This window comes from Ostrea edulis, chromosome 2 (assembly GCF_947568905.1).
Source record: "Ostrea edulis chromosome 2, xbOstEdul1.1, whole genome shotgun sequence".
Lineage (NCBI taxonomy): Eukaryota > Metazoa > Mollusca > Bivalvia > Ostreida > Ostreidae > Ostrea > Ostrea edulis.
Window position 1 is genome coordinate 84406683 of NC_079165.1, and position 25807 is coordinate 84432489.

The 25807-nt window shown below is 35.6% G+C and overlaps 1 protein-coding gene across 7 annotated transcripts in view; it reads left to right on the forward strand.

Moving 5' to 3' along the window:
- Window positions 1-21032, forward strand: part of LOC125682310 (cys-loop ligand-gated ion channel-like) — a 54541-nt gene extending 33509 nt beyond the window's left edge. For 2 of the 7 annotated variants that reach the window (XM_048922793.2, XM_048922795.2), the window contains exons 2-10: window positions 648-776; window positions 1034-1228; window positions 8652-8909; window positions 9300-9455; window positions 12692-12865; window positions 14240-14287; window positions 16225-16251; window positions 17799-17853; window positions 20557-21032. In XM_048922793.2, the coding sequence (XP_048778750.1) occupies window positions 648-776; window positions 1034-1228; window positions 8652-8909; window positions 9300-9455; window positions 12692-12865; window positions 14240-14287; window positions 16225-16251; window positions 17799-17853; window positions 20557-20714 (1200 nt within the window). In that variant the 3' untranslated portion in view covers window positions 20715-21032. The remainder of the gene's footprint in view (window positions 1-647; window positions 777-1033; window positions 1229-8651; window positions 8910-9299; window positions 9456-12691; window positions 12866-14239; window positions 14288-16224; window positions 16252-17798; window positions 17854-20556) is intronic. The other 5 variants (XM_048922794.2, XM_056155231.1, XM_048922797.2 and 2 more) reach the window with 3 other exon arrangements.
- The last annotated feature ends 4775 nt before the right edge of the window (window positions 21033-25807 follow it).

The window sequence follows — 25807 nt, forward strand, 5'->3', positions numbered from 1 at the left end:
TTAATTATAATAATAGGCTGTTTAGTGTGGTGTTTTTTAAAAAAAACCATAAGTGTCAGTCATGGTTTGGATTTTGCTGAAATGTAAACTCTTCTGCCCCCTGGACGTACAGAAACGTCTTGGTATATCGACGGGATCCCCATCTGCATAATCAATTACCAAGAAGACTATTTATTAATCAAACTTTGGGGATTGCTGACAACCCACAATACGTTCGCTTCATAGACTGGAATCGCTATGAAAAATTCATATACGGCAGTAGAGTACTAATTGAAACCGCTTTATATTGATAGAAGACATTTTTGAAGTGACATACTTATGAGAGCATGCGAGTACAAGGAAGTTTTGTGTTTTTTGGAAGTTGTCTAACTGTTATTATTGAATTCTTTTAAAACCATGAGAAACATCTCTCGGAAGTGGAATTCTCACTTACTTCATGTGTAAAACGTTTGACAAGGCAAATCTTACGCAATGGCTGAACCACACATAACAATGAATCACTGATACGTATTTTATTCGCGAAAGAATCTCTTGGCATGATGTCGACCAAAGCTAATATCTGTTCTTATCGTGAATTGACCAAAAAAGTTATGTTGCAGAACCATTTTCTGTGGTATTTTATCAAAATGTCCACAAATCCTTTGCAGGTGAAGGTTCAAATTTGTGTGCAGTTTTTTAAAGTCGGGGAAATAGATACACTGAAAGAGCAATTCACAGCGGATGTGATAGTGAAAGCGAAATGGAGGGAACCGACATTGGACGGACAAAATAAAACGGTAAGGATACTAGCATTGCTTTTTGAAAAAAGAACAAAACATTTTGGTGTTTGTCATATGCGCAATGCAGTAAATAAAAGATTATTTCTTGATAAAGTCGTCTGATAGAGTGCTTAGATATTTTTTCTTTATTAATTAGTTGATTATGATGATGATGTTTTAAATTCTTTTTTTATTTTAGAATATAGTATCCGTTTGTAGATGTTAACATTGACTTGAAATATGTAATGCATTTTTTTTTTTACCTCTCTCGACAGTCTGAATCAATAGAATTTAACAAGCTTTGGAATCCTAAATTGTATATCGAAAACTCTCTCGGTGACCCAAAGGAACAGATTCGATACCGGCTGCTCTACAATGATAAAGGAGAGGCCTTCGTCACGGAAAAGAGGGTTATAAAGGGCACTTTCATGGAGAATTTGGAATTGGATGACTTCCCATTCGATGTACAGGTAGAGCAATGTCACTGTCTTAATTGTCTCCACTGCTAGCTAACATATCTCAGCACTCAGCATCATAGTTGTGGAATTTTTCTCCTCCCACTATAAGTATTATTTCTGTCTACGTGGTACTCGGACTATTTAGAAATCTTGTATTTTTTTCTACACGAAAACGATAGTACTACCAAATTAGTAGATATTAGGGGGGAGGGCACTAACCCACTCCCCCCTGGACACCATAGATATGGGGGGTGGGGGCATTGTAACGGCGAAAACAGCGAGTGTGCTTTTGTGAGTGAGTGATTGCGTTGGCTTTTATGGTTTTACATCGTTTTGAGAATCTTTCATTCGATGATTTTAAAACATCAACTCTAAAAGAAATACCACAAATTAGTTTCATCAATTCTTTGCGATCAAGCAGATCGATAATGTTTAGGGGGTTCTATCCCAATCAAAATTACCATGTTTTTGACAAACTGCACATGGAATTCCCAAAAGAAAGCCGCACCGTGATATAAATAATTTGTATCGAACTTCTTATTCATATTTTGATTATTCAGTTGAATTCATAGGATGAACTTCAATGAGAGGATTATACATTTACTCAAGACTCCAAATCAAAGCTTAAAGATCGATTAAATAATGGACAATATCAGAATGAGTAATTGTTTATGCAGAGAAACTTTTCCCAGCTATCAAAATGGCGATTAGAATTTTGACACAAGAAAGGCCCAGACCCACTCTATTTAGAGGTTAAAGTTCACTGCATGTGGTATCATTGATACATTTCTGAGTTTTCGTCATGAATTTGAATTCTCTTCAGATTCAAAGATTGATAACCATCCTTGCTATCTATTCACTGTGAAGTCTGCAAAACCTTTATTACAAGGAGTAATTATAGGCCTGGAAATGCATATTGCAGTTTAGTGCATAAAGGTTATTATTTATTCTCAGTATTAAAAAATTAGTTGAATAGAACTTCATTTTGTACATATAAAGTGTGTAAAAAATATATCAGCATTTTGTTTATTGAATCTCAAAGGCGCTAGTATTTCATAATGTTTAGAAATCTTATTTTTAGTCCAAAAAAGTTCTTAGACATGGGCTCTGGTAAATTCTTACATGAAATCTACATCCTCACCTAAAAACCAAATTTGTGAAGTATAGAATAAATTGTTTAAAGTTAATTTCTTTTATTTCATCCTCATGTTACTTTAAGTTAACCCAGCGTAAGCACGGCGTGAGGTAAAACCACTGTAACTAAACTATTAAACTAATTCAGAGGAGGAAGACCTAAAACACACCATTAAGAACTCGTTATTTTAAAAGAGAACGTTTCTTCCTGCTTAGATTCTTCTATGTATTTTTTTTTCTAAATCATTATTTTAAAAGATAATCTTGGTCTAACTCTGTGAAATTTTGTAATTGATTTTTGTCGCGTGATACAGTAGAAACAGGAGAAATAAGATTAAATCCATAATTGTTTACTCATTTACAATTACTTTGATTTCCTGTCGGTTATCTCAAACCCTAAGACTACCACTTTACTAATGAAGAGTGGTCAAGCGAATGTCTATTGTTGGTGCAGTGATTGGTGAGAATTATAGTATTCATCAAATTCATGTAGTAAGAGGTGTTTGCCAAGGGTAGTAATTGTAAAAGAAGAATCATTCTTTCTACTGAATCTAAAAATTATTTCCTTCTTCTCTGGATCCAAATGAATAAATTATATAATATTGATGGTCATTCGAAAACAGTTTCCATAATATCAATGAAAAAATGAAAATTTAATATGTTGAAAAGTTACTTTAAATTAAAGCGCAAGAGGAAAAAAGTAAATTTCAAAGAATGAAGAAAGTGGAGGTACCGAATAGTGGCCAATGCCACAAATCCTTTGAAAAATACAAATTACAAATACGACAGACATGAACGCACTAGAGGTGGGGTTAGGTGCTTAGGAGGCGTAACCATTCCCAGTTGAATGGTCACACGTATATTTTGGAGTAATCTGTAGTCAAGATCAGTATGTAACAAACGAACTACGTGTAACAATTAACATAAAACAGTCCAGAAACATTAGACCTAATAACCGGTTGTATTTGCAAATACGATCATGATAACGGCCACAGAATCTGCGAGATGTTGACTTTAAACGATCTTGTGTTTTACATACAAGATCATGCTTTAGTGTGAGAAGCATACCGGCGTAAAGAACTACAGTTCATATCCTCTTGCATTTTTTGAAATGTTTTTTCTCTCTCGTATATACAATCTACTTTCATTTTTGTCGTCCTCGTCCGACCGGAATTCACAGTCGTTGAAATAGACGTACATGTACTATATTTATCAAGATTCATACGCGCATTTTCACAACTGCTACACATTCATAAGGAAATGGCTATCTTTACAATTTGCAAAGATATTTAAAGCATAAACATGGGAAATTCAAATTTCTAATAATCAATGATGCAGATCAATTTTTTCAAATGTGGTAATCCATTAAAGCACGACGTTTTGATTTCAGAATAAGAATGGAATCCTTGTGTGTTTTTTGTGTGACAAAAGTGGTATGCATTTAAGTTACTCTCACTTATGAGTTCAAGATATTTATAAAAGCTTTTCATCGTCGGAATGAATCTGTCCATAACAGAATAGATTAGGTATATTGATTTGGTTACTAAATTGAGCTTCGTCCAACAACTACGATATATTTACTAAACTGGTGAGAAACGCTGAATAGTGTAATATAAATTCTAACAGTTTGATATTTTCGAAAGGTTGTACTAACCTTTATACAGTTTGAAATACAAGTAACATTTATTGCATGATAGTGAGAAGAATATGAAGATTTATTCACCCGAAAATCTTCCGAGGGCAATAACAATGGGAATTGATTTATCGTTAGGGAATCGAAGCTTCCATTATGCCAGAACATCCAAGCAATAAATTGCTTATTATACACAATCCACTATGATTCTAAAACTGTTTCCATGTGCAACAGAAGAGTGGAAGTACCCCTCAGTTTAATCATTTACGAAACAATGTTCGTATAAGAGAAATTTGTTGGAGAATAACTCTCGCAACAAATTTCTTTTGCGCAGTCAATACAACGACGGCGATGTTTACAAATGCACAATAGGGAAGCTCATCTTTAGGAGACGTGGAACCATTACACATGACGTCACGATATAAAATCTGCAATTATTATTTTGACGTCAAGGTGTATATTGGAAATTCAACACTAACGGACTATGTTTGAATCAAATTAGATAACGCCAGAGATTTCTACAGCAATTTGAAGCATGTGGCTGTAGTAATATCAAAGCTTTTACTGTAGTAATTACTCGTTCACTATAAAAATCAATTTTTTAGCATTGTTAAGTATACAATGTAGTATTAAAGGTTTTATTCAGTAAATAAAAGTTTTGATAATTCATCTTGAAAGATTTACCTATTATTTTGACTTTCGGGAATACATGATATATTTTAATTATTTCACCTTCGTTTTCTATACACCTATGCGTGTGTCATTACCACTTTATAAGAGATTCATTACTGTATACAATACATTGTTTATACGTTGTAAACCATTTTTTCTGATAGACATTTCATGGATGCTCAGAACACAAATGAAGCTTTATTCACAAAATGGAAATATTCTTTCGGGCGTTGCCATTTGCAAGTAGAGTGTTGCCATTTGAAAGTAGAATAATATTTGGAGTAATTAAAGCTATATATATATATATATATATATATATATATATATATATATATATATATATATATATACACACACACATATATATATATATATATATATATATATATATATATATATATTCAAAATTAATACTAGAATTTTCTTGGTGAATTTGTTTTACCGCGATGGCAATCCCCTTCTTCATCGTACGGTATGCAGGGATTACACACTCACGTGAATATAGGATAACATGCATGGGAACGGATTTTAATCGTCAATAACATCAGCACAAAACCAAAATATTGGTGAAGGCAATGAAGGTATATCAGTACTCATCAGGAGGTTGGTCTTCGTCAATAACCCCGGGAAAAAAATGCCGCAAAGGAGAACGATGCGCGTAACATTCTAGGAAATGAGAAGTCACAGGACTAATTATTTTATTGCTATTAGGAACAAGCCCTCTTGCAAATCAATTATTCATTCATGACATTTAGTAATATAACTATTGAAATTACTCTCAGTAATTATACAACTCGCTTACTGCAGGTCTTGTCTTTATTGTGTGCAATGCTTTTACTGCAGCTAGATACATGTATATTAACACTGTAAAAACTTAGATGCTGGCCATACCAGAGTACAATGTACCTTTATGGATGGTATTGAATTAATACACCCCCCCCCCCCGTTTTTACACTGGACCTAGATTTCTCCTTTTTATTGTACAAAGATATTTATTTTCTCCCTTTTATGCTCAATGAAATATCAAACACGTACTCTGAGCGAAAAAAAAAAAACCCAGATAAGAAACACAATCTGCCATATTAAAAAAAACCCACATTGATGTTTTCGGTCTAATTTTAAATTTTATTTACAATTAAACATGATAAACTCACTATACTGACCCGGAAAACTCTAATGTCACGTGTTGTTCGTTAGTTATATACATTTAAGTACTCACTATAAATAGTTCCAATCCTCACTTTGATTCAACAGATGGCCCAAATGGCACAGAGAGAAAGTCATGGCAGGTCAGAAGCGAACACGGAATACAAAGAGTACTCTGAAAAAGAAAATATGCGGGAAATAGTCAAATGGCGTGCCGCGTAACATCAGGAGTGTTTTTCTTTAAGAAAACCCAGGTCCAATCCCTCCTGATGTTACGCAACATGTCATTGGCTATTCGAGTGTTTTTTCTGACCTGTCATAACCTCTCTTTGTGCCAATGAACCCCCTACTGAATCAAAGTGATGGTAGTGGCTATTTATGGTAAGTATATATTAAGCATGTGGGTCTTTAGGGTTAGTACATTGAGTTTATTCTGTCGAATTCTTTATAGAATTTAAAATTAGAGCGAAAAAATCGAAGCGGTTTCAGAGAAGGGCAGCTGTGTTCCTTATACCTCTGCTTTTTTCTCACTTTACAATTAAACAGAATGTTTTTCGATGAAGTATAAGTGTGTGTGTGTGTGTGTGTGTGTGTGGAGGGGGGGGGGTGATGTAAATATCTTTGTAAAAAAAAAAAGAAAAATCTAGGTTCAGTGGTCGAGTGCCTGTAGTATCTGTTTATCAATATCAGAAAAGAGCGCAATAATTCAATAATAAATTTCTGCCTGGACCATAATGGTTCGAACAAGACATTGTTACTTGTACTGGCATTTCTCTAGGAAATTGATAGCTTATATCTTTCTGTATCATTTCAATGTGAAACAAGCAATTCTGTATTATCGATGGTGCCTCTCTGGGATATACACTAAGGCAATGACTGATTTATTTCTCTCTCAAGAAGAGAAACCAATCTGATCGTATACAATGACCCCAGATATCATTTCATGAAATATTCACATTCATTATACCATACATTTTTGTGAATATTGTTATATAAACATGATATCGGTAGTTTTTGCCGTAGAGAATGTTTTCTCCATTTATTGACTTCATACATTCAACATTTTAAAAGCTGATTAAGGATTCGCCTTCATTCAAACTGGGTGGATTTCTTTTACATGCTATAACCCATCATTTCATGAACAGAAAAACACCTATCAGTTGGCTTCGCCTTAATATTGTATCCTCTGATATCAAAAGAGTGCTTAGCACTACTTAGTAAATATCGAACATATGTAGTAGATACAAACATTGAGCATTCTTAGTAAATGTCGAGTATACTGAAATCATAGCGAACATACTTAGTAAATGTCGAATATATATACTGAAATCATAGCGAGCAATCTTAATAAATGTCGAGTATACTGAAATCATAGCGGGCATACTCTGTAAATGTCGAGTATACTGGAATCATGGCAAGCATACTTAGTAAATGTCGAGTTGAAATCATAGCGAACATACTTAATAAAATACTGAGCATACTTAATAAGATATCGAGCATACTTTATAAGATATCGAGCATGCTTAATAAAATATCGAGCATACTTAATAAAATATCGAGCATGCTTAATAAGATATCGAGCATACTTAATAAAATAGCGAGCATACTTAATAAGATATCGAGCATACTTACTAAAATATCGAGCATACTTAATAAAATATCGAAAATACTTAATAAAATATCGAGAATACTGAGTAAATGTCGAGCATGATGAGTAAATGTCGAGCATACTTAGTAAATATTTTGAGATGAAAATAAAACTGGAAGAGCGCGATCAGTTTGAAGTAGACAGGATGGTAAGGAATTCTATATAAGACATAAAAGATTTAAATTAGCTGTTTGGATTAGAATTTGTTTATATTTTCTAGATGAAAGGGCTGCAGTTGTGCAGCTATATTGTTTTTAGAACGAGCAACACTTTCCAAACATGTTTACTTTTCAAATAAAACTTTCTGAATACAAATTGTAAGAAACTCCGGCTGTTGAAGACAAACTTGTGTAAATACAACCTACTATTAGATCGAATGCTGTCTGAAAATTTTCAGACCAATTGTTAAGCCATTCTTTGCATACTAATTTTGATTATGGATTACTCAGTTTACTTAAACAATATACAGTTCTCAAGGTGGGTGTGACCGGTCAAAAGTGGAGACGTGATCCACCTAGGCACCTGATCCCCACCTCTGGTGTGTCCAGAGGTTCGATTTAGCCCTAATTTTAATTATGTACATGTATTCCTTACAGGAATTTTGAGATTGACCACTGTTCGCTATTTTCATAATCATACATGTTAAATCGTCCAGACATTTGTATAATCATGCGGATGTATGATGTACGTGTGCATGATGGAGTCGCGTTTTTGCTATTTTAGGGAACTGTGTTTACTATTCTGGTAGACCCTGTTGGTCGTCTACTGTCGTTTGAACTTGTAGTTACCACATTCATCACGATCTACTATAAATTACTATTAACTATGCATTAAACCGAAAGCAAGCAATAAAGAGCTTCGCCATATCGTGAATGCTACAAAAATGTAACCAATATTCAATTGCAAGTAATTCTATTGGCTAATATTGTTTTGGCTGATTACGAAAGAGCAAATTCACCCTAATATCCGCAAAATATCCCCCAGTGCCTGTATCATTAATGGTAGATAACTACATGTAATACATCAAACGGAACTAAAACACTTAGATAGCAGAAGTCCATTAATCAATATCGATTGATACACATACACCTTGAATGATTGAAGAAGACACTTATGAATTTACATCTTTTGATTTGTTTGCGAAATTGCGGTCTTAAAGAGTCAGCAGTCTTGAGTGAATCTGAATGAATTCATTTTTGTAGGATTTAACCATTACAGTTGCCTCCGAGCTGCCATCATATGAGGTGGAATTAATAGAAGATCTAGATGACCACCATGTAGTTAATAAGCAATCGTTTGTTGATGAACAAGAATGGCATTTATATATGCATACTGAGTGCTCACGAAGGGACCTAGTGATTGACCAAGCAGACAACAGTGTCCGGCGCTCAGCTCTTTCCGTAAAATGCCGTGCTGCCCGAAGACCGGGTTATTTTGTGTGGAATATATTCCTAGTCACGGTAAATCTTTCTGCACAAAAGGTGGTCATTCTCGAAGATCTTCCTTTCTTTTTTACTTATTACATATAAATGTAGCTACAAATATTGGCTTCAGACAAATTGAGTTAGAAACAGTTTACAAGAAATTCTTGGTATCAGTTTCATTTGGCCATTTGATTTATAACAAATCCATAAAGTGCAATATTCTAAAATGGTATCCTTGTGCTTTAATACACATGTCAGCTAGGCTTGGATTTGATATGTACAAAACATGTTATACTAGTGCATGTATGTATATTACTATATAATACAAAAATGAAAGTCAAGCAGAGAAATATGTTCAGGATTGCTTTAAAACAACTATTGGCTTATCTATGTTACACGTTAATTATTGCTATTTTTCTCTTCCAGTTTTTAATATGTACCTTAGCTTTTGCCACGTTTTCGGTGAAAAAAACATTACCCCAAAATCGCCTCCAGCTGTCTTTCACATTAGTTCTCACTGCAGTGGCTTTCAAGTCGGTTGTCAATTCCAGCCTACCACGGATATCGTATCTAACTTACATGGTGAGTGCCAGCGACACTTCATAGTACCCAATTAGAGTCATTATAGACTCGCCGTGGGCGCTTAGTATCAGTGGTTGTAAATCATATGCCACGACTCAATATGTCATTTATATGTAATTCAGTCAACAATGCATTTTTCCGTTTATGTTTATCAAACGCAGATGCATGTATATCTTTGGGATAAGGGGGGGGGGGGGGGTAGAAACTGAGTTTCAGGACTCCTGCATCCCTGGGCCTTAGGGGTGGGGCAAAAACTATTGAAAATTGACCAATTTTCAAAAATCTTCTCTACAATCGTACATGTGTAAGAAAAACTAAATACATAATTATGTAGAGTTAGAGGGCATCTACAAAAATTGTAATTTTAAATTTTATTATCCCTGGGGTAGAGGTTCTGACCCCAGGGTGGGGCCAAAACTTAGTATCATATAGTGTCTATATCTGTAAAACATATGAACAATATCTTCTTTAGTGCTATTGATACTATTGAAACTAAATACATATCTAGAAAGAGTAAGTCAACCTTTACCAAAATTGTAAATTTCATGATCCCAGGGGGTAACGGTGTTAGTTCCGGGGGGGGGGGGGGCAAAATAATCAAAGTGGTTATTGGCTTCATCATTGGAAAGACTTCATTATGTTTGCTGTTACAGTATAAAAACTCACTGCGTATTTAGAAAAAGCAGGAGAGGATGTACCAAAATTATGAATTTTGCAAACCCTGGGTTTTGACTCTAGGAAAAACTAGCCATATCGTGTTAATGTTGCATATATCATATTATGTGAAATCTTTAATCAGTATAGGTACTTTCGAGGGCATTTAAATTTTAAAAACACAACCTGTTTTATACTGTTGCTAAATACTAGAATTAAGATAACTTTCTTATATATGCAGAACAGGATTTCATAGCCCTTGGCACTAGTTATACTTTTAACTAACACTCACGTGACCGATATGGCCTGTGGGCCTATTGTTTGTGTTCATATGAACATACTTTGTATTCTTATCCGTCTGCCTTCACTTAATAAAAACGATAATTGATTGATTGATTGGATATTGATTAAAGTCCCGTTCGAGAATATTTCCCTCATATGGAGACGTCACCATTGCCGTTGAAGGGCTGCAAACTTTAGGCATATGCTTGGCGCTTAGGGCCTTTGAACAGGGAGGGATCTTTATCGTGCCACACCTGCTGTGACACCGGGTCTTGGTTTTTTGCAGTCTCATCCAAAGGACCGCCCCATTTACTCGCCTCCTACTATAAAGCAAGGGGGTACTGAGGACCTATTAGAACCCGGATTCCCACGGATGAAACGACAATACCCATCAAACAATGAAATAGGTTATTTATTAAGATAGGTAATAAATGACGGTAAAGAAAACACAATGTAAAATCAATTAGGAGGCAAAATGAAATGCATGTAAAGTTCTTATAAAATATGACTACCAATTTTACATCTGAGATGACAATACATGACTGCAGTTGACAAATTTGCACCTGAGAACAATAAGTGTGTTATTTGACATACGACTAGTAAAAAGCATGGTATATTAGACATATATAGACGGAAAAGATCTGAAAAATGAACGTTAAAAGCCCACGTTAACAAGCCAGTCGATATTTGTAGGAATAAAGTACTGAGTAGCTTAAGTCTCCTATGATCATACACATGACTGTCTAATTGCCGAAATGTTGCTGAAATATCGCCAAATTGGAGTTAAACAACAACCAATCAACTTTTGATACAAAAAAAAAAAAAAAAAAAAAAAAACAACAACAAAAAAAAAACAAAAAACAAAAACACACAAAAAAAAACCCCACAAAAAACCCCCCCAAAAAAAACAACAACAACAAAACAAATGCATTCCAAATTGAAATGTATTATGCCTCCCTTCCCTTGGTTTCTGAGTGGATGCAAAGTTTGTCGCAAGATTTCGAAGTTCCTAGGCGCTATATTTTATGGCTGTCTGCCATATAGCTTTTTTATACTGCTCTTTAATATGTACCTGATCAAAACGATCCGTTAAAAAGAATTTGGTGTAAACCTAAGCATTAGTTTAAAACAATGGGCTGTCACTAGTTCAATTTACGGATAATACATGAATGATATTTTAAATTTAATACCATTTTCCAAATATAAAAACACGTGTAGTGATACTAGACAAATCTGCGGATAATTCAGATTATTAACAAGCTGCAGAAAGACATTTTGGGAAATATTTCATAATTTTCCTCGCTGTTTTTAAATATTTTTATAATTCGGATAAATGTTTGGACGAAAATACAGGTAATTAACAGTATTTCAAAACATATATCTAAACGCATATTCTTGTCGCAAAATTATGCACGTAGATATAGATTTATCTTTGTTTGACATGATAAGGCATTGGTATACCAAAGGTATATACATGTAAATAAAGTGTAAATATATGCTTACTTGTATATAGGGGATCCTTTATATACAAAGGTGAAATAATTCGTGGACTTCAACGAATGAACCATGGTCATGAACTGAAATTCTCATTCATCTCAGAAAAGCCAGTTATCGAACAACTGAAAGTAATCATAGCGTCAGTTACTGTGGGTCAAAGAAGCGGAAGTGTCTGTACCGCAGTGAATAACACTAATTGATACACTTATTGATCTGCAATCAGTTTCCTTTGATCACAGATGATTTCAGTATCTGTCGTTTTGCTCACAAGTAAATGTAAATATTTACAGGACTAACTTCATTTCGATACATTTGGAGCCTGTTTAGTGTTCATCAGTTCATACACTGACCAAAAGATCACGACCGATAAACACGACACACAGCAGTGTCATACCAATGTATAATGCCTAAATGGTAGAGAATACATCCATTTAGTAGTTCATGCTCTTTTAAAACATGATACGTTTAACTTAGATTGGAGAATTTGGCTTCGTAAAATTCTTGCAAACATGTATTTCATTTATGATGACAATCAGTATAATGATATTTTGTGATACCATGTGCAGTTTTTCAGGGAAAAACCTTGATTTGCATGCAATTTTCAATATGTATGCAAAGCGTTGTCGTGTAAGTTATTATGAAGATGTTTATATTTGAATTGCTGAGGTTGATATCAAGAGATATTCCTCCCTAACTAGTATTTGTATGCTAAATCTGGATGTATTATTACAGAATAGATTACCTTATCAAGTCCTGTTTATAGTTGTACATATACCTGTGTAAATGGAGTGAGTATATTTCAGGATAAGTATCTACTAGCGGCAATGATCATGCTGTCAGCAGTGTGTGTGTGGCATGCTCTGGTCACTGTTGTCCAAGAAACTATCGCTGACCGAGCAGAAACGATAGTCCTCATCGCCCTTGGCGTCATATATGTCATCTATAATGTCGGCTTTCTCATCATAATTTACCTGTATGTGAGTATATATTTACATTATTCAATATTGGGTAGTGCCATTCCTCACTCAATCATCGTGATAGCTCAGTCGGAAGGGCGCTCGCTTGAACTCGTGAGCGGGTTATCGTGGATTCGAGTCCTTAGAGAAGATAAATGTTTATTTTTCAACTGCTCGATATTACATGTGAAATGGGCAGGCTTTCGGAAACATGTTTGATAAAATCCGAGGTCTGTTGTCATGATAGACATTTGAACAAGGACGAACCCTCTCTGCTAAATGTCCCTGAACGCGTACAATTACAAAAGCTGATAACCTATGGAGTGAACAAAGATATTCAATATTCCATTATCACCTTCATATGGTGTTTATATCTCTCAACTGATTCGATACGCAAGAGCTTGTTCTGCGTATTATCAGATTTTAAATCGAGGCAGGATACTTACAAACAAGCTGATGTTACAGGGGTTTGAACAGTCTGGTATAAAGTCAGCATTTCGCAAATTGTATGGTTGTTATGATGATTTAGTTTGCCAATACAAACTGCCACTGGGTCAAATGATATCTGATTACTCCGTTTACCTGATTAAGACGCAGGGCTCATGGCGGGTGTGACCGGTCGACAGGGGATGCTTACTCCTCCTAGGCACCTGATCCCACCTTTGTTATATCCAGGGGTTCGTGTTTGCCCAATACTCTATTTTGTTGTTCCTTACAGGAGTTATAAGATTGGTGACTGTTCGTTATCTTCACCTTTTATCTATGAGACTTACGGCCACTTGCTACAGGCAAACCTTTACCAAAATTGATATAAATGAATTTAAATTTTTTACAACGATTTTTTAGTTATGTCCAATTCAGAGTGAAAACTTTGTATAGATTTATATATAGAGAAGCAATCTTAATTCTATCACAATATTTCAACATCTTAGAAAATATACAAGCTCCTAATATTTCAGGAATTGAATATTTGTACTAATTAATATATACATCAATCCCTACATCCAGTTTTGTTGATAGCAAGTGTCCTTAACGTCTAGTCATTTATGTTAACATTCCCCAGCTCGTTCATCGTTCCCCGTTTCCACAAAACCCAGCTAAATGATTGCAATCGTTCCTAATGCTATTGTGATGTAAACTGGGTTTTTTGGGGGGGTGGGGGGGGGGGGGGGGGGTGGGGTTGTGATGTAAACTGGGTTTTTTGTGATGTAAACTGGGTTTTTTTGTGATGTAAACTGGGGGTTTTTTGTGATGTAAACTGGGGGTTTTTGTGATGTAAACTTTTTTGTGTGTGATGTAAACTGGGTTTTTTGTGTGATGTAAACTGGTTTTACGAGACATCCAATGTACATGTATACACATGTTTATTATTTCACGTACTGATTCTCTTTGTAGCCATGGAAGAAAAGAAGAACAATGGCCCAGAAAGACCGAGATTACACAGTAAATACTATACTTATTTTCGTTGGATAAATTTTTCGTTATTCGATAGAAATAAGCACGTTCATGAATTTATTATTAATGCGTTTCTCTTATTCGTGTAAGATTTTTAAATTTATGACGCTTAATTACATATCACAAAAACAGTGAAAATACACACAACGAGAATTTTGTACATATCTAAGTATATTTGTTGGGATATATATATATATATATATATATATATCTTGTTGAGATGTTGAAAACTAAGGTATATTTATACCAACTTTATTTGTTAGAATTCTTAACATACGTGATTTTGAAAATCATAAGTTGCACTTTATCTAAAAAACAACAACCCAAAAATAAAAAAAACAAAAAAACAAAAACATAACAACAAACAAAACACCCAATCAAATTAACAAAAAGATATAATGGAACAGAACAACGTCGGTAGATGAGAGTAAGAATACCAGCGTACATATATCTAAGTTTCATACTGGCTGGGTGTGTTCAATATACACCTACACAGCGAGTGAGTTATCGATCTTTGAACATAGAAATTAAAAGAATATATATATATTATCAATGTTCCCGAAGGCTTTAGTATAAACAATTTTTAAATATTTATTTTATTTTCATAAACATCGAATTGTTGACAATCTACTGGGGTATATGGTAATAATTGGTAGGTTAGAAATACATTGATTTATTACTTATTTTGGGGATGTTTTTCATTTATCATATGCACACGAGACGTTTTAACAATTCGGTGATATCTTAAATTCTGAACATTGTGCGTTCGAATTGAACGGAAGTTATCGTAAATCCCTTTGCTAAATTGGTGCTGGCAAAACGTAATCATTGTGGGGATTCATTGAATTATTGATGTCACTTATTCAGTTAAAGATCTCAAGCAAAAATTAATATATGTTACTATTTCTATTATCTAAAGACAATTTCTTCGAGGGCTTCCCCTTGCAAAATACCTTTGAGTGATAAAGGTTTTGAATTATTGAGCATGAAATGTTTGACTATGTTCACCCCTGAACAATTTTGGTAATAAAATAGTCGTTAGTGTATCTTCAATTCAATTCAGTTTATTCACTCAAACCAACTATACATTGGTACACCAGGTGCAATTTATAAATTTGTAATTAGGTAATTTGTCAGAGGTACAATATTGATTATACTAGAAAAAAGGCACAGGTACACAAGATGTATAGAATCAAGGAGGACAGACTGAGTAATAAATATTTAGTAAAAACATGCAGAGAGCTTTCATAGTTTTCAGTTTTAAAAATAACTTCAATTCACAGAATCTAAAAGTATTTGATTTGTATCAGAATTTCATCACTGGTATTAAACTGCTGATAGTAGCGATCGTTACTATCATCCCAAGATGGCGGAAGGAAATTCCGGAAAGACCACGTTTACTTATTATATCTATTTGTATATTGTTTATTTGCGAATGATATGTAGGTAAGAAATATCATACACTAGCAACAATTACGATCAGGTGTTATTTTATCTTTTATACGGCTCATATGAACAGAAAATTCGTCGTTGAAAAAACAGCGAGGATGATAGTAACGAAAGTTTTACGTTACTATCATCATTCATTTCCGTTACTATCATCCTCGCTGTTTTTTCAACGACGAATTTTCTGTTCATATGAGCCGTATTAAAGATAAAATAACACCTGATCGTAATTGTTGCTAGTGTATGATATTTCTTACCTACATATCATTTGCAAATAAACAATATACAAATAGATATAATAAGTAAACGTGGTCTTTCCGGAATTTCCTTCCGCCATCTTGGGATGATAGTAACGATCGTTACTATCAGCAGTTTAATACTGGTCAGTGTTCATGTCCAAAAAGTTCTTTCTTACATCTAAAAAAGCTTTATATTCTAAAATAAAATGCATTTCATCTACTAATTGTCTTGAATTACAGACAGTACAGATCCTTCAGTCCAGAGGTGTATGTATATACTTATCACATAGGCCTTAGTCAGAAAACCCAGATAATTACGTCTAGATTTATAATTAATCAGTATAGAATAAAACAGTCCAAGATTTTGATTCATATTGAAGTCATCCAGTCTAAATTGTATAAATTTATCATATGATTCACCACATAAATATCTTCTCAGTAATCTGATGAAACAAATGAAATAAGATAATTAAAGACAATCTATGCCCACTCCCCCCCCCCCCCCCCCCCCAACCCACTCAAAGCTAAAAAACAGCAGGAGGAAGAAAATACCTCTCTGTGACGTCTACCCTTGATCGCCAGAATTCAAAATCACGAAGTGTCTTCTGTAAAATTATAGGGAGTCATTACTTTAAGTTTCATTGCAAAAGCTCAAATAATACATGAATAAATGACCTTGACGTTCAACCTAATTAACTCAAAATCAATAGCGGACTTTTCTATTATACACATGTAAATCAGGTATTTTAGCATTTTACGGAAACACGATTATCGTATTACATTCCATTGCAAAAAGTCAAATAGAACTAAAGGTATCGATCAGGAATTTTCTAAAATATAATAATTTTAACCTTGGCCTTTAATTTATGAACACGGTCTTATTTGAGTCATAAGAATTATCCATCCACTTTTCGGTAATAGTGGAGGACAAAAAAAGTTGTTAAATGATTATGATATAATCGAAAATGCACTTTTAGATGCAAACTTTATTTAACTCGCGGTATTAACAGGAATGGAGATTGTTCATAGTTTGACCGGGAATCGAATCCTGGGTTCCAGAATTACTAGTTAGGTGCTAAAACGGAATAACAACCACCGAACTATCCAGGCCGATACCCACGGTTCATCTCTCCCAAACCACAGCTAATTAAAGCCCGATGGGTTCTCCGTAAAACATTTTAAAAAAGGGAGGTAATTTTCCCCCAAGAAGTAAATTTACTATATAGCCATTTTCGTTGGGAAGAAAAGTGACTAAGGGGCAAAATTAATGCTAGCCTACAGATTGACACTTACCCCATCACAATATGTATTTTTGATGCTAGCCTACAGCATTAAAATACTGCGATGAGATAAGTGTCAGTCTATAGGCTAGCATTAAAATACTGCAATGTTTGACACTTATCTTATCGCAGTATTTTTGCTGTAATTTCGCACCTTCTTTCGAAATGAAAAATATAGTATTACATAGAAAATCTTTATTTATACGTATGTTGATAATAGTAGAGCGACATGACAGGTGATTTAATCTACCAAATGCACTAACATATACATATGTATGTGCCGCAATTAATCAAGAAATCGTAGATATAATATGTCCTCATCTGCGATCTGCATACATGTCAACCCACAGACAAGACTGCTATTTATAAACTGGCCTATCGTACAAACTTGCGCATGATACACCTGTGTCAAAAGTACGAATTTATTCAAATAAACTATATTGCAAGGGTACTTGTTTGTTAATGCTGTTGTATAAAGCTGAATATATACCGTTTTACAGTCATAAAATTTTCAAACATTCCATTATATCACAGCTAGAGAAATCGGGATTAGGAAGAAGAAAATTACCAGTCTTACTGAGACAAGCAGGTATAGCGTCTTTTTTCAACACTCACATCAGCAGGTCTAGCTCTGGTTCCTCTCTCACCTCACTCAGGTGTATCTCAGGTCCTATCTCACCTCACACAGGGGTATCTCAGATCCTATCTCACCTCACACAGGTGTATCTCAGGTCCTATCTCACCTCACACAGGTGTATCTCAGGTCCTATCTCACCTCACACAGGGGTATCTCAGGTCCTATCTCACCTCACATAGGTGTATCTCATGTCCTCTCTCACCTCACACAGGTTTATCTCAGGTCCTATCTCACCTCACACAGGTGTATCTCAGTTCCTATTTCACACAAGCAAGTGTATGTCAGGTTCCTCTCTCACCTCACTCAGGTGTATTTCAGGTCCTATCTCACCTCACACAGGTGTATCTCAGGTCCTCTCACCTCACACAGGTGTATCTCAGGTCCTCTCTCACCTCACACAGGTGTATCTCAGGTCCTATCTCACCTCACAAATGTGTATTTCAGGGCCTATCTCACCTCACACAGGTGTATCTCAGGTCCTATTTCACCTCACATAGGTGTATCTCAGGTTCCTCTATCACCTCACACAGGTGTATCTCAGGTCCTATCTCACCTCACAAATGTGTATTTCTGGTCCTATCTCACCTCACTCAGGTGTATTTCAGATCCTATCTCACCTCACACAGGTGTATCTCAGGTCCTATCTCACCTCATACAGGTGTATCTCAGGTCCTATCTCACCTTACACAGGTGTATCTCAGGTCCTATATCACCTCACAAATGTGTATTTCAGGTCCTATCTCACCTCTCACAGGTGTATCTCAGGTTCTATCTCACCTTCACACAGGTGTATCTTAAGTTCCTCTCTAACCTAACACACGCTGCTTCCAAACAGGTATATTCCAGGTCCTCTCTCACCCCTTTATGTCTCATTCTATACATAAAAACAAGCATATATCAGACGTCTCTCTCATCATACTCTACACAAACAATTATATCTCAAATGTCTTTCTCACCATACTCTACACAAACAAGTATATCTCAGACGTCTGTCTCATCATACTCTACACAAATAATTATAAACTCTACACAAACATGTATATCTCAGACAACTCTCTCACCATACTCTACACAAACAAATATATCTCAGACGTCTCTCTCACCATACTCTACACAAACAAATATATCTCAGACGTCTCTCTCACCATACTCTACACAAACATGTATATCTCAGACGTCTCTCTCACCATACTCTACACAAACATGTATATCTCAGACGTCTCTCTCACCATACTCTACACAAACAAGTATATCTCAGACGTCTCTCTCATCATACTCTACACAAATAATTATATACTCTACACAAACAAGTATATCTCAGACGCCTCTCTCACCATACTCTACACAAACAAGTATATCTCAGACGTCTCTCTCACCATACTCTACACAAACATGTATATCTCAGACGTCTGTCTCATCATACTCTACACAAACATGTATATCTCAGACGTCTCTCTCACCATACTCTACACAAACATGTATATCTCAGACGTCTCTCTCACCATACTCTACACAAACATGTATATCTCAGACAACTCTCTCACCATACTCTACACAAACATGTATATCTCAGACAACTCTCTCATCATACTCTACACAAATAATTATATACTCTACACAAACAAGTATATCTCAGACGCCTCTCTCACCATACTCTACACAAACAAGTATATCTCAGACGCCTCTCTCACCATACTCTACACAAACATGTATATCTCAGAATTCATTCTCACCACACACTGTACAGGTTTTAGTTCCTCCATCATCGTTCTCTGTTACATGTACAAATATATTTCAACATCTTCCTCCACAACATAGATGCCTCTGGGAGTACGGTATTCTCAGCAAGTAAAGTTAAACAACTGGAAATCAGTATTATAGGTTCATAGAACTTGTTTTATCTAAATAATTCTTTAATTACCGCTCTAGTAAGGCTATGACATTAGCGTAAAGAATTTATTTTGATTGGATAATAATCCGTAGCTATCCGACGGTGTAAACTTTTAAGAGTGTTATCGGTGATAATACTGTTTCTACAAAACAGTCCAGTGAAGATTTTAATTTTCTATTAGCATTTTGATTTTGTTGCACAGACGACTCACCTCTCTTTGACTTTTCAATTCTTCACCACAGTTTTCCTCATCCTCACACTTGAACTCTGTAAAGTGTTGATTCTGGTGTGCAAAAACGACATGATTATTGTCTGACTGAATTATATCATTCACAAGTCCTAGAGTGCAAGTCTACGTGTACACTCCACCGAGCGAGGGTCGGCCGACGATGAGAGTATACTGGGGACTTGTCGTACAAAATGTATCTAAAAAAAAGCACGACAAGAATATAGACTTGATATAGTATTTACACACACAGATGCACACTGTATTCGGCCTTGCTTTCACTACAGTGTAAATTTCATTGAGTAGAAAATCGTGAAATCAACACTGCAGTAATTAGAACTTAGCGGTAATATTTCTATAGAATGTGCATGAACACCATCAATTCAAAACGAAAGTAATCGGAAGTGAATTTAAGTTTGTTTACAGTATATATGTACATGCTTACAATAGAATGAAGTAAGATGAATGGTCTTTATTGTAAGAAATAAACCTAAGCTCTGATGGGCTGACAGTATGTACACCCTTCTATCTTTACTAGGAAGGACTTCGGCTGGTGAAGAGCAAACTATAAGGAGGGGGACCGATTCGGACCGCGGCCTGTCGGAATTGGTCACCTCACACCAGCACTCTGTTGTCGATCTACATGCAATATCCTCAACAATCGACACACATCGCTATCAAAACGAATCTCTGTAAAGGACACAGCCACGCCAAAACAGAAATCCAAAGAATCCGAAAAAATATGCACCAAAGGCGTGACTTTGTGAAGACGAATGTTCAGCACATTTCAGTGTTCATTCCGTTTGTTATTCGTTCATTGTTTAACTGTTGTTACGGTGTTATATGCCACTTATTGACAGCAAACGCCATGTTTCAATACTAATTCACAGGTCAAAATGTTGGTCATTTCGTTAACGTGGTTACCCCCCGTGTAATATAGCAACACATGAAAACATGACGGGGGAGGTTTGATAAATTTATCCTGTTTAATACCTAACAAAGTGACACACTAAATCTGTGTTTGTTATGCATATATGATGTATGATTGATATATAAGTGATATCGTATTTACCATTAATATGAAACTTGAAAATCCCCCCGTAATCGGAGATACGGGGTCATATACGTAGTTTATGTTCTGTCGGTCTGTCTGTCCACGAAAACCTTGGCCATAACGTTTGAATGAATGAATTGGCTTTCATATTTTTATGACTAACCTTTTCTTTTGGCACCCACTTATGACCGTGACAGTGTCCTCGGGGTATGACATACTTTTTAAAAAAATAACCTATGCAATAACTTGTCAATGATTGGTGATAGGGCTTTCATTTCCCTGTGACAAGACCTTTCTTTGTGTACCACATTACTTGCTTCCATACGGGGGCATCAGTGTTTCACAAACACATCTTGTTTGAAAATGTAACGACCAGTCCTTATCATTTCCTATTAGAGAGGAAACTTGACTGGAGTTCGACAACTCAGTACTGTTTTAAGATTATTGTCAATACGTTTATCAATTCCAGGGGAACCGCAAAAAGTGCTGTTTATCAAACCATCATTCGAGTCATCTATCGATGAATTCAGTCACACGCGGAAGAAGACCTTACACAAAATTCAAATATCATTCTCACAATCTATGCATTTACCAAGAACCTGATATGTTTTCCTATGTGATTTTTCTCCTCATTTAACAAAGTCTCTTGTACTGACTTCAGAAGCCGATAGAATAAAAACTGACGTTGATGCCGGCGACATTAGCCAGATCGAGTGTGATTGTCACGACTACATACAACCCGAAAATGAGCTTAATGTCTGCGGGGATGTCTAGTTAGATCATCACTACACACTAGAAATAAGGTTAATATCTGTGGGGATGTCAAAAGAGCCTGGAAAACTCTTCTAAAACATCCATCTATAACCAAATGTAAACTTCACACGATGTCGATAAAAGTTCTACTGTCCTAGGGGTGGTGGTGTGATTAAGCCCGAGTCTACAAGAACATGGTTACACAATGATTTCACGAACTCTATCATTATGAGTTTTGAAAAACTTTACAATGATTTTCCTATCTAAATCTCAATTGTTGCCTCACCCATACTGAGAGATCATAGTTTGAACAAACTCTAATTTATTTTACACGAGGCTGCTGGCACATGTATGTTTGTCCTTCACTTCGCAACCGGAAGTCCCGTGTTCGATTCTCGATCCCGACGTCGCGTCAAACCTAAGACGTTTAACATTGGTAGTGGCTGTACCTTCGCTAAGCGTCCGGTATTAGAAGTGAAAGGCACGAGTGTTTCGGTTTATGACATTGAAAACAGGGTCGGTACGACAAACTTAAGGTTCATCACTGTTACGGCCGTAAACTCTATATATTGGTGTGACCGGTCGACAGGGGATGCTTACTCCTCCTAGGCACCTGATACCACCTCTGGTGTGTCCAGGGGTCCGTGTTTGCCCAACTATCTATTTTGTATTGTTTATAGGAGTTATGAGATTGATCACTGTTCGTTATCTTCACCTTTCATTGGTCAACTAAAGCTAGTGGTGTCTCTACATGAGTGAAACAGCAACCAAACAAAGTGGTTCATGAGAAGGCTGTTTTCATCAACTTCTTTTTAATATGATATATCGCTATGTAAACATTTCAAATCCCATTTGTAGATCCAACTTTGCCTTAAGTATATGTACATTGTACATGTATGAACAAACATGACTGTACATACTTAGTCCTCTTCGTCCCTTACGGAACATAGGGCTGAAACAGTCATCCTCCATCTAACTCAGTTTTGAGCAATTTGTTTGACTTCTCTCCAGGTGGTTCCAATGTTATCTAGTTCTTTCAGCCTTGTTTTTCTCCAGCTGTGTGTTGGTCTCCCTTGTTTCCTGCATCCCTGTGGATTCCAGTCCAACGTCAGTTTTGTTATGTTCACAGGTTTTCTCAAAGTATGTCCAATACACTGCCAAGATCGTTTTTTAATTTATTCATTCGCTGGGTCTTGCTTTGTTTGAATATAGAGGTTCTTGTTACTAATGGTTCGAGGCCACCATATTCATATTCTACATATATAACGAAGACATTTATTGACAAACACCTGGATTTTGTGTTGGAGTCCTTTGGTAAATCTCCAGGTTTCAGATCCATAGAGTAGAATAGATTTTACGTTTGCGTGGAACATCAGTTGAAGATGAAGATATTGAGGAAGTAGACCAATTTACATACTTGGGAAGTATTGTAAGCAAAACAGGTGGGACGGAAGAAGACATTAATTCTAGGATAAGCAAAGGAAGACAGGCATTTGCCATGCTAAAGCCTGTATGGAAATCCAACGTGCTATCTACAAATGAATGTACATGAGGATACTTAAATATTCATTTGAAATGATGTATCCTTGGGATGGTTATAAGAATTTTATATTTCTACATTTTTACATTTTGAAAGATTTTGCCTTCGATATATCTACCCATTGAAATGAGAGTCATTTTTCCATGAATGTGAACGATGTGCCTATGAATTTTGATAAGTTTAATACGACTTTTTTAACGATTGGGAATTATCTGACAAAAATGAAAATAGATTGTAGATATAAGAAATTGCAGTTTTGAAAAAAAAATGAGGGTATAAACAACAACGTTATACGTCGGTATATAAACAGCAACGTTACACGCCAGCATACAAACAGCAACGTTACACGCCGACATACAAACATCAACGTTACACACCGGTATACAAACAGCAACATTACACGCCGACATACAAACAGCAACATTACACGCCGGCATACAAACAGCAATGTTATACGCCGGTATACAAACAGCAACGTTACACACCGGTATACAAACAGCAACGTTACACGCCGGTATACAAACAGCAATGTTATACGCCGGCATACAAACAGCAACGTTACATGCCGGCATACATTACACGAAACGTGCATCATGAAGTATGCAGGCGTAAAACGGACCAGTTCATACCCTAATGCATACTTAAAAAAATTAATTTATTCCTCAAGTAAATAATTGAAACCCATATTATTGTCCCAAACTGTCCATGGAAGTCCTGGTTTGAACAAACTTGAATTTACACTAGACAATGACGCTTGCAGATTGATATGATAAATTGCACCTTTGTGGTTCTTGGGAAGATGTTCATTTATATTCCCATATAAAATTTTGACTCATGGATCTACCGTGACCGCGGGCTCATGGTTTGAATAACTTTGTATTATTGAAACAAGGAAGCTTTCGTGCAAACTCTGGTTTCTTTGCTATGTTGGTTTTTAATTTCTCAGCTTTGTAGGAACCATAGCTCTCTGGGGAACGTTGGGATAAATTGGAGAGCTGCGAATCCATCTACTGTAAAACATGCAGGTTATGGTGCTACTTTTTCTGCACAATTTAGATGTACAATATTTCCAAATGTCTACATCACCAACTCCATTATATTAAAGAATACTCAAAATATTTACCCCTGCTCGCTTACCAAGACATAAGTTGTACCTTTTAAAAACATTCATTAGAGACCCATTCAATCTGAAAACACAGCTGCCAATGATATTCTCTTGTTTACCTAGCCATGTCGAGATATCATTCGCTTCCCATATCTACATTTTCCACAAGTTTCTACATTGTACATGTTTCTATACTACCACGGTGTATATTTACGAGCAAAACTACATCTGTTAGATGTAGGTATTTCCCTACGAATGTCTTTTCATCTAAATATTTTGGATGAAATATTTATAGTGGACTACGAAAATACTGTATAAAGAGGGTCTGAATATATTGTACAGTTCTCAATATATCAAAATGTACTTACGACACTCAAAAACTTGATATACATGTATGTGTACAAAAGTTGATGAACATCATATCATTTGCCTTTTGTTATCAATTATACGAGTTAAAGATAATGTAATTGTTTTATGTTGTTATTCGTCGCACTACAGTCTTTTCACTCATGTAGAGACATTGCCAGGCCTGGAGGTTTTAAAACTTTTGAACACGTTTTCATACTCAAACTCCATGCTCTAAATCGTACTCATACACAAAAGTGAAGTTATAAAACTTTTATAAAATCATTCTCATACGCAAATGGATACATGCACAAGATTTCTCGAGGACACTTGGAGCTTGCTCAGAGTAGCCGAGTTTGAGTACGATAAAAAAATTTATAACCTCCTAATTCATGGCGCTTACAACCGTACATTTAATTGTGTAGGCTCTACATTTTTTGTATCTCATACTCAGGGCCTATTGTGACAAGGGGCTTCCGCTTTTTTAAGATTATAACCGACAGACCCGTGACTTTCACATCTAATGTCTGTTATATCTAGAGTTACTCCCCCTTGACTGTAATTGATTAACTACTGCAGCCCTCATTTTGGAGTTGGAATAAAAGCTGTGAAGCTGAGAACACGTGTTGGGTATAGGGTCGGAAAGTCCTCGTTTACTTTCACTTTCGATTTACTACTTCCGGGCAGCAGTCGAAAAAAGTCACTTTGTTTTGCTTTGGTTATGCTCAGATGGCAGCGTTAAAATGAACCTACAGCCTATATAGATTCCCTACTTGTGCAAAAAAGAGGAAGAAGTGGATTTATAGATGCAGGTAAACAAGTCATAATACTTATATTTTTATTGTTAAATCGCCGATTGAGAACTCAAAAAGCAGTGAGCTCTACCCACGACCGGGTGATTGACATATTTTACTGAATATTTCGATAATAAACAGCCGTCAAGTTGAAGGGTTTAGTTTTTTATGAGTTAGAACTAACATTACATGACAAAA